The sequence below is a fragment of the Adelges cooleyi genome, unplaced genomic scaffold (genome assembly GCF_023614345.1).
Source record: "Adelges cooleyi isolate 19-005CV unplaced genomic scaffold, UGA_ACOO_1.1 ACOO_flye_CR_arks_rails_tigmint_CR_PRNA_21, whole genome shotgun sequence".
NCBI classification, from domain to species: Eukaryota; Metazoa; Arthropoda; class Insecta; order Hemiptera; family Adelgidae; genus Adelges; species Adelges cooleyi.
This window is the reverse complement of record NW_026095871.1, coordinates 10,465,362-10,479,490: the sequence shown is the minus strand read 5'-3', so window position 1 is coordinate 10,479,490 and position 14,129 is coordinate 10,465,362. Positions and strand designations below refer to the sequence as shown.

General features: G+C 32.0%; 1 protein-coding gene across 1 annotated transcript in view; it reads right to left on the bottom strand.

The window, feature by feature from the left end:
* Positions 1-512: 512 nt before the first annotated feature.
* LOC126834579 (short neuropeptide F) overlaps positions 513-14,129 on the bottom strand; it is a 37,410-nt gene continuing 23,793 nt past the window's right edge. The window contains exons 2-4 of the mRNA XM_050566608.1: positions 8,455-8,565; positions 6,155-6,321; positions 513-1,028 (exon numbers count right to left, since the gene is read on the bottom strand). Of these exons, the coding sequence (XP_050422565.1) occupies positions 984-1,028; positions 6,155-6,321; positions 8,455-8,533 (291 nt within the window). The 5' untranslated portion in view covers positions 8,534-8,565 and the 3' untranslated portion in view covers positions 513-983. The remainder of the gene's footprint in view (positions 1,029-6,154; positions 6,322-8,454; positions 8,566-14,129) is intronic.

The following is a 14,129-nucleotide window of genomic DNA, read 5'->3' as shown; positions in this document are numbered from 1 at the left end:
CCATTTAGGTGATTTTAGTTGTTAGTATTTTTTCATTTAAGATAAGTCTTGAGTTTTTTTCTTATTTTACGGCAAACACAACTTTTCTAGTTTCGTATAAAAAACTCAGACAAGTATAAATTGAACGACAAAAAATACACACACTGAACACATTTTTTAACCAAGTAATAACAGACATTGTGGTTTTTTTTTGACTTAACTGATCCTCAATTTCTCTTATAATATAAATCCTATTACGGAATAGCTATAATAATCCACAGACTTTAATATTTCATATAAAAACTGAAACGTGAGTTGTAGAACAAACAGTATACATTGTTTCTTCATATTGAAGTTCATTTGTATAGTACGATTATTACTCGGCCACACCATAAATCATAATTAGTACTCAAAAATAATTGTTTAAAGTTTATTTTATGATATTATATTAGCAAGGAGAACTTGTGTGTAATAATGCAACGAGGAATTACTTTGGTTCAACAAATTACTATTGAATAAAAATATATACACTATTTGACGGATAAATGTATTTATTGATTTTTACTCACTTTACAAACATTCAACTATTATTATTTAATTTGACCTCAAAAAAATTTCCTTCGTTTAATATGGCTAAAAAATTCATTTTGGGGTTTTATATAATATAATATATTGTTTAAGTGAAAAATAGGAATTGCACAAACAACAGTAGAAGATTAACGGATATGACCTATGACATATATTATTATTGATGAAACATTATTATATAAATTTAATCTACTCAAGAAAATAGTTTATGAAACGTACGCAATTACTATCTAAGCTAAACACTTGTAACACTAAGACGTATTCTAAGTACTACGCGGGGAAAATTATTTCATTAGTTGGCTAAAGCATTGCCAGGAAGTACAACGAACAAAAACATGGCCGAAGATTTAATACTGTAAGCGTAAATGTAAGAGTAATAATATATATTTGTTGATGTATAATATAAAGTTTCATTTTTAATTGACTTCGGCGTCACTGTGATATTCCCCGTTCAAAGCATTCTGAAACATAAAATGTACAAGAGTGATTAATTAATATCATTGAGTATAATGTATACTCAATGTTAATATGTATTTATATTTTTAGTTTATGTGGTTTTAACTGCAACACATTTCTAACCGCAAGTTCTAAGAATCTAAGTAATTATATATTCATAATTATTTGTTTTAATGTTATTACATTGATTTAATGTGAAATCGAATGATTAAAAATAGATACCTAATGATAAACACGTCTAAATTCCTCGTTTACAGTCTTCTCCTTTAGACATCAATCACTTATCGTTATACGTTTTGATTACCTACAGACTTAATGGAAATTAGTTGTAAACAATTTGTCCGTCCTAAGCTTTTGGGTTTGGACTTAACGGGCATTGTGCATTAAAACAAAACATCTAAATAAAAAGCTCTGGAATAAACGAACTCGTTATCTTTGTTTGTATTGTCTACAAGTTATGGGGGCCAATTCAGAACTTGCGTCGCGCCACTTCAATTGATTTTAAAAGCATTAGTTTTTATTGTCCGTCTGAAAACAATGAGCAAATAAAAAGTTCATCGGTCATTATTATTTTGTGTAAAATATTAATAAAGTTTATGGTTGTATAAACGCCTGATAAACTCATGTGCCCATTAGGTACTTGATAATAAAAAGAACAGATATATTATTCTAAATAAAGGTTCAAATAAATATTACATTTAATATTTATTTGTATTTTTAACTTTTTATTTGCCATTTGTTATCAGAGAATACCTAATGGATAGAACCATTTGGAAATCGTTCTTAAGTAGACAGCAAAACCATTTTGACGTCAACAAATTACCAAGTGCACCTAAGACGTGTGGGCGTAGTCTAAAATAAATATTGTAACCTCTGTGTCCAAGTATAATATTTTTGAGTGTTGATGATGGTCGTTCTGGACAAAGGTGCCGTAGAAGCAGAATACGCACTGTGGTTAGCAATCAAATAGACATTATTTCGAAAGTACCTAATTAAATTACTCTGTACAAAAGGATAACGCATCAAGGGTGTGGAATTTCAGCTTCGAATTGCAGCCTCTACTTGTTAACGATTTAGTGTTGTGTTTTTCTAGAATGCGCTTAAGGAATAAGAAAGTGAAAGTAGGCATGCATTCAAAAAATGAAATTCAAACCGGACGATTTCAGCTGTAAATCACACGGATATTAAGAATAAACAAACATAATCGAGTGTTGGATATTATGTGTACGGATTGAATCAACAGATTATGTAAGGAAAATATGATGTAGGATGGTCATCCCTCGTCTGATGTACAATAATACTATGCTTGTTACCTATATCCGTCCATGTAATGTAGTTCAAGGAGACTCGGGAAAATAATACGGTTTGATATTGTTGTATTCGACACAAAACAACCAAACTAATCACGGTCAACAATATAATTATTTTCATTATGCGCGCAACACAATCGAATGCTTTAAATGTGTGGTCGATAAACAACGCGTAAGTCCATGTACATATTATTATGTATAGCGTAAAATAGTTCTTAGAGTATTATTATAATATCTTTGTATAGTGGAAGGCTTGAGCCGGACAGGCAGGCCTGAGAAAAGTTATTTTTTTTCAGTTTAACCGCCCAGTTTTGTGAGCAGGAAATAAAATAAAATTTTAAATATATTGTGTGTTCTATGTCATCTCTCACTCTTATTAGCTATCATTGTATTTGATCGTTTGTGACTCTGATCTTTTGCATGCGTCTAAAGCATGCGGAAAAGCTATTTTCATTTTGTTTTTTTTTATAGGTATAATATTATTGCATTTTGTCATTTATCTATTTGCTTCGAACCGTTAGTGTGGGGGTCGACGGATTATATTGTACTGTTGTGGGTTTCGCTCGTTTCGACGATAACATAACAGTGAACAGTGCAAAAAAAAAAAAATCGGTAGGTATATGTAAATTTGTCGGTCCAAAAACAAAATTACATATTATGAAAGGAAAATAGCGTTTCACACGTTCGGGTGTCTAGTTGTGTAACGGACGTGATCCGGAAGGATCGCCAAGGAGATGACATATGTGATATACTTTACGGGTTTTCTTTTTTTTTTTTTTGCCAACAAGAAGAACACGACGGATTAGGTACCGTGCGCCTGTTATGTTATGCATTATCATATTATTATTATTATTATTGTTTGACTTCTTTACAAAACGCAATATCGCACGCATTCGTTTGTGAGTTGCCCATAGTTCTTGGTCGACAAGCGATCAAAACAAATCCTTCGAGCACTCTAGTTATAAATGTGTTTCACACGGCCGACTCGAAGCGAGTGGGTTGAACACAGCTAAAAAAAAAAAGTAAAATACAAATACAAACAATACAAGTAATAATCTAGACTCCGTTTTAAGTGTAATCGCCCGTACAACCGTTACAATATAGAATTTCTTCGGTTGGGAGAATACATATGTGTATAATAATAATTTAACAAGACGAGCACACAACATACGCGCATAGCTTTGCGATTACAATTATTGTATCATATTTATTGTTGTATAATATATATTTTCAATACGGTTCATTTGACAGCGGCACACTCCGACGCGGGTTAGTCTTGGCCGTTTGAGTGGAAAAAGAAAAATACGATTTTTCTCGGCTAACGACGTCGTTTTTCACACGAGTGTGTACTGAGGGGGCGAACAGTGTGTGCGTGATTTGAACCCGATACCTTAAGCACTAAGTCCGAAGCCTAATTATACCACATTGACACGATTACTATTTGAAAAATAAAATAACATAACACCCATAGGTGTTTAGAAATGTTAATAAAATTGATTGTTTTTACTACAACGTTTTTGTATGGATATTAAAACTTAAAAAAGTTCACAAACATACAAATAATCGCTTTAATAAACTTAATACAATTATTGCAAATTTCGTTAAACTTGTTTTTTCACCAACAATATTACTTTCCAACGGCGATAGAGGGAGTCGACAATTTTTATTTTACTTTCAAAAAAGCACATCTTGTGTGTGTGTTGTTTTTTACTTGATGAACGACCATTAGTGTAACGAGTTTTGGAGGGGGACTTAACTTACGACGAAGCCGTAAGTCAAGTCGTACTCGTGTGCGGACAGCCGGCACGATACGTCCCACGATCGCTAGTAATTGATGTAGGAAAACTTGAGTACTAAACACTCTTGTTCATTAGGAAAAAAACTAAATTCTATTACCGATACAACGGTTTTATTATAACATTGGATTTGGACCGGATAATATTATAATGTTGTTTGTTGGCGCTAACAGGCATCAGGGTTTCGCTGTAATTTATTTTCCTAGACAACTTTATATCAAGTTACAAAAAAAAAAAAAAAACCAAGTAACATAATATTATATAAAAATGTTTTATTTTTTGTCAGTAATTATATATTCTATTAATTAAATTCTGGCCAACCCGAATCGCCGACAGAATAGTGTTAGCCTTTACAATATTAGTGTCGCGTTTATATTATTTGGTTAAAGGGCGTTCCATTCAAAATATTGTACTAATAGTGACTTTTTTATGTATAAAAAATCAAAACGGTTATTTTATAATAACTGTGTGTATAATGAAAAAAAAAACGAAAGAAACTCGGAGGACTAATTATAAAAAGAGATAATATTTTTGTTGCAGTGTTAATAAAAGCTTTAATCTCGTTTTTTTTAAGTTTAAATTAAAAATTGTAGGGCGTACTTCGTTTGCAATAGTTGTTGTTTGTCAACAAACAGTCGCTACTATTATTATGTATTATATTATATTTTGCGTAAGCACAATATTGTTATTCTTATGAATTAATCGACGTTTTTATGGCGTAAAAGTTCAAACGCAATATTTTATTATAGTTCTATAGAAATAGTATTGTCGTTTGATCGCACTGGCATTATAATATTTTAATAACAATTCAACGGAAGGTGCTACAGCTGTGTATAGGAATTATGCAAGAAAATTTTAATATATTTTTTCGAAAACTTTAGAAAATATGCCACTTACATGACTTTGTATTCTAAAGTGAATTTCTCCGTTCCCACAACGAGTATTAATATTTGTTTCTTTCAATTATTGCTTGCCTTGAGTATTAAATATTGCGGTTTCCAGAGAAAAACGATAAAAATAACGTTCTTCGTCGTATTGTGGGTAATATATATTTTTTATAAAACGGTTAATCAAACTGAAATTCATATTTCACGAGCTGGCAATGTTGTTTAGGTGTCTCCCGAGAATGAATTTGTAAAAAAGAAACGTACAATATTAAAACCCCTGTACTACTCCTTGCCATATTAAACAAAATATTATGTACAATACATTTATATATTTTAGTTAGTTTTGATTCCCCTAGCGAGTTAAGTGTTCTTATTTATTTTGTGGAATATTTTTTTAATCATGTAATTTCCCTCTTGTCTCGAATTACCAGATTTTTTATCACCCGAATTTAAAAAAAAACATGTACTCATATAATTTCTTTATTTAAGAGTTACTTATTGTTGTATATACATATAAGTATATATTTATTATAATTTAATTAAGATTTTTTAAAAATTTGCTATACTTTACTCCTTAAAAATAGCCAGTGTGGCATCCTCTTAAGTGAGCTTAGATATTTAATATTTTTAACTAATATAGTTATGTTTACCATAGTAATAACGAACAAATAAAAAATTTTAATTTTTATATTAATCTATTAACTAGAGAAAATATTTTTTTTTCTATTTAAAAACACAATAACTCGACAAATCTTATCGAGATCAGCTGGAGATAAGTTATATATTGTTTATATGTTTCCACTTTGGCTACAGAACTACTACGTGGCGTACACAATAATGCGCGTTGAGGTCGAACTTGATCTGGCACAGTGTTACCGTGGTAGTGAAGTGTCACATAGGTACTCGATAGTATGGTTATGATTATGGCAATGTAACTTCTATAAGTAGTTCGATCCGTCTAGTCTTAGAGTTTAACGATAACGGGAATATGCCCGGCAATATGCTTGTTTTGTCGATATTGGACATTTCTTCAAACAGTACTATCTCGCTATGATTGGAAACGTGTTACAAACAGCCGAACGGTTGTTCGGTCAATTATTCTTTTATCGGATAGACTAATATGATTATTTATTTTTACCTGGTAGAGAGCCGGATCGCTTCGGCGTCCGAACCGGAGTCTAAGCGAAGGCGACCTCTGATTTTTGCGGACCATGCGGTGCTGGGCGGCGGCGGCTTCCAGTAGAGGATTGGCGACCGACTCCAACAGTTCCCTTTGCATTAGCAGATCGTACAATTCTCTGGCGTCTAAAACAAGTTTTAAGTTAGATGGTACTATACGCAAAGGTCCACCGGTGAACGGATTGCCCAAGTCATAAACGCCCTAACGATATTATACATCAATAATTATTATGAATTTAATCCCTAGGGAAAGATGTGGGCTAGGTTGGCGGGTAGATACACATACTATGTTTCCGTCCGGACGACAGTCCCGCCGTTATAATAATAATATTTATGTCAGTGAAACATGAATATAAAAGAATACACATCATCAAACACAAGTCTGTCTATTGGTTTGTTGTGACTGTTCACAGTGTCATTATTGTTTATTATGGAAAATCGCCGGGTTCGTTCGGAGGGGAAAACAAAAGTGTCGTCGAGTGTCTCGAGCGGTTCGAGTGGCCGGTCGGGAAAAATCGCAGATAACAATAAGCGCGTACGAAAAACGTGCGCCGAACAATGCTATTCAGGTCAGGGGTACAATCTCACGGTAGAAGAAAAAAAAACACACACACATTTAAGTGCATCGAGGTCTTATAATAATAATATATTCACTCGGGAGCTTTAATCTACCGAAAACGAATGGTGTTTTATTGAAATTATTTTTGCACGCACAATCCGTTTTAAGATTGCAAAATAAGCGAGTCTATAGCTGTTGTAGACTTTTCAGTCGAACCGTGACGAAAAGTTTGACCGTCTAAAAGTGACTAAACTGACAGTCAAGTTAAAAATAAGTGTGCAAACAAGAGTATTGTCATATCACCCGTTTCGCCTAGTCACGCGCTGACGTTCGGTTAGTTTCATCTTTAAATCCGATAATTTCATTTTCACACACACAACCCGTCCAACGTACCTGTCGTTAGTGTATTATGTAGCCGAGATTTAAGTAAGATACCTAAACCGAACTCCCGAAATACTTAACAAAAAAAAAAGACTGACCCCACTGCATATTTCAAATTAATCGAACGGGTCATAATTAGCCTTTACTTGATGGTTGAAATTTGCCTCACTTTTAAGCAGGGCATAATATGGGCAGTGAATAAGAATGACCAGAAAAAGATATTGATGGGAATTTCAATTTAATAGATCACAACTGAAAACGATTTTTGTCTGGTCTAAAATGGCAATTAAAAGAGTTGGGCAAATTAGCAATTTAAGAATCCGTTTTTTTTTTATTTACTTTAAGGCCTTTTTCTTATAAATAGTTTAAATCCCATTTTATTATATATTTTAATTATTTTTAAAATTGTTTCATTTAAATTGTTTGTTGCGATTGATAAATTTGTATATATTATGCAAATACATAGTATGTGGCGATTACTGTCGATATGTCTACAAAACAGTTTCTTGGCAAGAAATGCAAGAGAAATTTTTATTTATTCATTAAACAACTTTTTTCTTCTGAAAGTCAAGACCAAAGCAAAGTAGAATTTAGTAAATACAATGTTGATTATATAAAACGGATTTTCGCTTCTATTATGAGTATTGTACAAAAAAAAAAAAATGTCGTAAGTGTTATTTATAATATGCAAGAAAATATAATGGGTTAATAAATAATGTATATTGGTATTGATTAAACCAGTTCTTTTTTATTGTGGGTTAGCAATGTATGACCTAATAGTCAGTAAAACCAATCGGATACTTTTAATGCAATTTGTATTGTTATACACGATTATAGTACTCATAGATATTAAAACTAACAATTTTTTGTTTGTTCAAATTTCGGCAGTTGTCCCATTTTTGATTTCCTATAGTATTTTACATTGGGCGTACAGGACGATACTGTGAATACAAATACTGGTTTTCTATTACATTATTTTCTGTGGGCGCCGTCAAACTACATTTTTTTAGTAAGTGCCCACCTAGTTTGGAAGCTGATTACAAACGGATCGATTCAATTATGATATTTTCTACCCTACGCGCGTTAGATAACCGTTTTGGTGAAATTTTTTTAAAATTAATTGCATTTTTTTTTTTTTGCTTAAGAATTTCTATTCTTTGCAATTGATTACACATGCAAATATTTGTGACTTTTGTAAGTCGTACCCGGTGAATCAGCTAGCTGTGATAGATTTCTATAAAGGCGAATAAGAGCATATTACGGGCAACAATCACAACAGCTAACGTGTGGTCTTAGGTGTTATGTGTTAATGTGCTTACTTTCATAGTCCGAGTAAGTGGGTGCGGACGATACGACGGCGGAGATGAGGAGCAGCGACAAGATTGTTACGGATTTCATGGTTTTTTCTCCTTCGATTTAATCTGTTTAATCTAAAAAGCAAAATACAAGAGTCAAACAATTAATTATAAGAACATTGTTTTATCGCAAGGGCGTGCGGTATAAAATAAAAAAAATTAGCCTTTACCATAATAATGTATGGAGCTATATTAGAGAGTACGGCTTGTGCAACAGACCCAAATAAACCGTTAAATGTCTACATTGTGGCAAAAGAAAGGCTTCAAAAAATTCCTCCCCCAATAAAATTCCAAGCACGTTTCGTGCGGTTTACTATGTAAACATAGAAACAATACACCATATATATGGTAGTCATAAAAATTATACTTTGCAAGTGTCAAGTCAACATTCGTTCAGAAATATTGCGTGTTAAACGCATAAACGTGTCGTTGACTCGAGGGAAATAAATCAAAACGCTAGATACCCTTTTCGGTAAGAGGAAATAGAGTAGGCGTTAAAATGAAAGCACTAGAAGGGCGACACATTTCACATTTAGCACTGAACAGCCAAAATGCAAAGTCTGTTCAGTTACAGATAGTTTACTCGGTTATTTAATTTAAATATTTTGCATTGTTTAAAAAAAACCCGTTATGGAATTTACACCATTAAATGATAATGTTCTTAGAGCAAAAAAAAAATTTCATATGGTAACTTTTAATTCTTCACCTTAATTTTGCTTGGTGACAAATTATCAATGAATTATCGAGATAGAGAGGACATAAAGAAGAATTACATCCAAGTAGGAACAACAAAATATATAGGTAATAAAATAAAAAACGTATTATAATAATTAAAATAGAAATAATTATTTTAAAGTCCCATTGAATACAACGTAAAATAATATATTTGATTAGTAAATGTCCACAATACTGTATTCGGTTAGCATAATAATATGGAGTTTTGATTGATAAACAACATATAATGTTGTTTTTGAACATTTTAATTTAAACACTTATATATATTTCATGTACCACACAATCATTATTACCGGATACAGAAAAGAGTAATCATAAAAAGAAAAACCACAAACATTACCAACGTCCTTAGAGGACTTTTATTGATTTGATATGTAATATTGTTACAAAACTGTGTTGGTTTTCCACGGTCGAACGATAATTGCAATTTTATGAGTTTTATATTTTGCCGTCTATCGGTTGCAAACTATCGTTTGGTGTTGTTATTTACCACTTTGCCCCCTCCCCCCAACCCCCAAACGAATGAACGATTTTTATTTCAAGGAACATTTTGCCATTGATACAAATTCTGAACACAAACGACATTTGCGCTACTCGCAATTATTTCACTATTTCTGAATAATATATTTACATTTCTTATTTGATACTGATCAACATTCGAGACTAATTCAGATGGATTTCGATAGACGTTCAAATATTAAAATATAGTGTCTCGCTGTTTTATCGAATGCAACACTACATACAATTACTTTCCGAGAACATGTCAGTACCTACGGATTCTATCGGGCAACGTTAAATGAATTATTTCCCCGTTTCAATCACCGGACAACGGTAAGTCCTATACATACACACACACATACATAGTATACGTCTAAGCACGTGACATAGTTGTAAATACTCTCGGCAAAACAAGTTACACTTGCTTCGCATATAATCCAAGTAAGACGGTCGTTTTGATACAGCGGCAGCCGGTGAAATATTAATGTGTTCTTCAAACGGTCCGGCGGATTTGTAACGTCTGTCCTGGTATTGAAAGTCCAAAACGATAATACTTTTATAATACGGTTGGTTCGCCTATAACACCGTCGTTGGATTGGTCGATGTGCATGTATGTCTAGATTGAAGTTAATTGAACCTGTTGATTTTGTGCTATGCAATTTTTCGCACCGGGGCGCTTATAATATGTGGTCATGAATGTTTTTAACTGGAAGTCTTTATGTAAATTTGTATTCCGTTCGAATCAGGGAGCGTTAGCTATTGTTTTTAACACCTTATTTTGAAAGGTTTGATTTTTTTCCAAGTGTGTAGGTGCGCAACTGTTCCAAAATAGGGCAAGCGTAGGCAATGGTAGTGGACGTAGGATTTGCTTATGCATTAATAGTGAACATTTTTTTATGTATTGCAGATTTTTTTTTTAGTATAAGGAACAACATCGAAAGGCGCTGGTATGCTTGTTGTAGTTTGCTTGACATAATCTATGTGGCCATCACGTTAGCTTGTACAACAACGACATAGGCTAAAACTAAAACTCCTGTGCTTTTTGAAGGTCTTACACCAGATTAGTAATACATTAAGACGGTCCTGTAGGTTGACGGTTATCGATTCAATGTTAGTTGCAATAATAACACAATATGTATTATATCGACAGGTTCACGGGTGACGTTTTATGTAATTTTTTTTTCAATATACAACCCTAACAATAAAATGTATACAAAATTCTTCTGACAGAGCTTAGCACAGCCTATCTGAAAATATTTAATTCCGGATTCATTTGGTTTCGACGCCTCGGTGTCGGGATAAAGCTGTCAACGGACTTGACGTTTTCTTGCATTTAGTATTTTACTTTTTTTCCCCTTGTCAACGGACAACAACGGGGATTATAAAGTAATTTTTCTTGTATTTAATCCGTTCAGAATTCGCGTTGAATTAATCATAAAACTATATTAATTTTTTTTCATAAAACACAATATCCGAACCGCATACACCATTGTGTACTAACAATAATATATTATTGTCGATCACTGGGTTGGATTATCGTCTAGCCCTGTCTGTTGTACTAAGATGTCGATACACATTATGTTATTCATTAAGTATACAAGTTAAGCGCGAAAAATACAACAGTTTTATCGAAGACGGATGTGACGGTTGGAAAACAGATGAAAATAATCATAACTATATTTGATTAAAAACAAAAGTCGACCGGCAAACGACTGTAATGCGGTTTGCTCATCCCATATAAACTAGTTTATGTGCTTGTGATAAATTTAACATTACCGTATTAAGTGCAAATTTGTACAGCTAACAAACAATGTAAATTGTGCACAACGTACATAATATGTCTGTGTGTTGCGATTGATCAGCAAATTGTCCATTTTGGTTTCCTATTGTCTTGCCAATAAACTATAAATTGAATACGGTTCGAGAACAAAAAAAAAGTTTCCTTTAAATTGTTAGTAGCATTTCTCCGACTGGGAAAACAAATTCGAGCAATACACACTTCTCTGAAGACAGTTTTAAAAGACAAATTAAACGTTTGTGTACATCTATAAAACCGTACGGTTTAATGGCGGCGGTTTGAATAAGTAATTATCCCAGAAATTAAAATCAAAATGTAGTAAAAATAACTGCGCAGCAGAACACAATGAAATCCCATAATTAAGCTTTGGGGGGTAATAAAAAATAGTTTTACTAATGAATATTCAACTAATGCGCTTGGATACAATTGCGCATATTATAACCAAATAACATAAAACAATTAATATAATACGCAGTATGTTATATCTCTAGACTCCAGCTACTTGTTTAGATTATAACCTTTACTGTATACATATATTATATTATATAATTTATAATAAAATTCTAGTTATCAACTTTCATAGAAAAATCTTGAAGTCATTAATCGTTGACGTTTCAACTTTCATCGAACATTTTTTATTTCTACTATACAAGAGTAATATTTATCAAATGCAGTACAGCTTTTACAATAGTATAAGTATGCGTTTTTAATGTTTGATTTGTGTAGCTCAATTCAAACAATGAGACGTTTGAGATTATTAAATGTATAATAACTGCGTATAGGGTTTCAAGAGGATATGTTTTTAAGAAAATTAAACGTTTTTCCGCAAAATGATAATATCTATTGTTGTTTTCTTAAAAATAATTCCTTGAAGTATATTTCAAACTTAAAAGACTATAACGATATATTTTTGCTCGTTTTTAATTAAGCTGAAACGGTTTTTATCCGCGTTAATAATACCTCCATGGTTGTTTTCATAAACCTATTACACTTAACTTTTAAGATTATAAAACATTGTTAATTGACGTTTAAATTTTCAAGTAAAGGTAGACGGAGAACAAATTACGTCGAGTTAGGTTATTTGGCGAAACAAACGACTAAGGTTCTCTATAAAACTTAAACGTTCAATTACAAAAGTTTATATTTCATAATAGCGCGGACAGATTGACTTCAGAACGCCTGTTAATTTTTACTCATCCTTAGTAAACTTCTATAATATGATATAATTTGAATATATTTTATCTAGTATTCAGCACGTTGGGTCAAATACTCAAAAATCTCAAAAAAAGAAATGTCTTCTATTGTATTACGTAGAATGTAATAATTATTGCTTGCTAAAGTTATAAGTTAAAAATATATTAATTCAATACTTAATTGACTGGTTAAGCAGTATTGAAAATACATTCTTCAAATTGATATTTTATCTTCAATGTTGGGAATTAGCTAATGGTAATTATTTTTTTTTATAGTTTTTTTGCATTTGAAGCATAGTTATATTGTGATATATAGCGACGTACTGTTTTTTATAATACATATTATACGACTAATTCTAAACATTTAAACTTCTTATAAAAAAACTTAATATTATTTTCTCAAAATACCTTTTTTTGTAATCGAAAAAAATCAATTTTCTTGAAAATGTATTCAGTGTGCATTGCCAAAAATGTGTTTTGTTCGTTTAAATAAATTCGTTCCATTCAAGTATTGCTATTAATATGCACGTCTCGTGAAAAACGGTCAAACGGTTTGTAGGTTAGCTTCCATGCTTCGAAACGAATACAAAAAAGCTGCGTTGTTTGTAGATAGGACCAGATGCTGTCAAGGAAACTTTAAGATAAAATTCCATATTAAGTTGAAATTAAATTGAAATGCTCACTTAATAACGTATAGAACATAAATCCACACTGATATTTAATAGTATAGTTTTTAATTGTTTAATATAAAAGTCCACGCACATTTTTTTTCGTTCCAAGTTAAAAAATAAATAGTAGTTGTAGGTAAATTTTAAAAGTTTATTAGCCATGTTGTACAAATTCGATGAAAACAATAACTAGTTTAAAATGTGTTTCGATCAAATACATTGTAATTTATTAGCTTCGTTTAGGCGGGTGGAGAGGCAGAGTGTAGACTATTTTGTGACACAAAAATTAATTAATATACGAAAAAGGTTAGTCGTCATTTTCATTGAACCTTTTGTAGTTAAAAAACAATTGTTTCGTAGAATATAATAGAAATATGTAAAACCCTGTACGTAAAATTAAATGTCTGAAATCAATCTTGATTTTCATGCAATATCGAAAAATGGTTTTGACCGCCACGGTCACTTTCGTATAAGTCGTACGCGACATTGGACTTGATTCATTCGTCAAAGGAAATAACAATTATTATTAAGTCGTAGTACACATATACTATGGTAATTCCGTCGTGTCCGTACCGGGTGCTGTGAACTCCGTTACCCACGTCCGTCGTAGCCGGTGTATTAGCGTTGGATTAATTTTCTACATCTCCCATATAAAACCGCAGTTTTTATTATATTACACTGGCGGTAACCATTAATCGAATACAATGTATATAATATTTAGTTTTTTCAGCGAGTCCTCGAACCCTA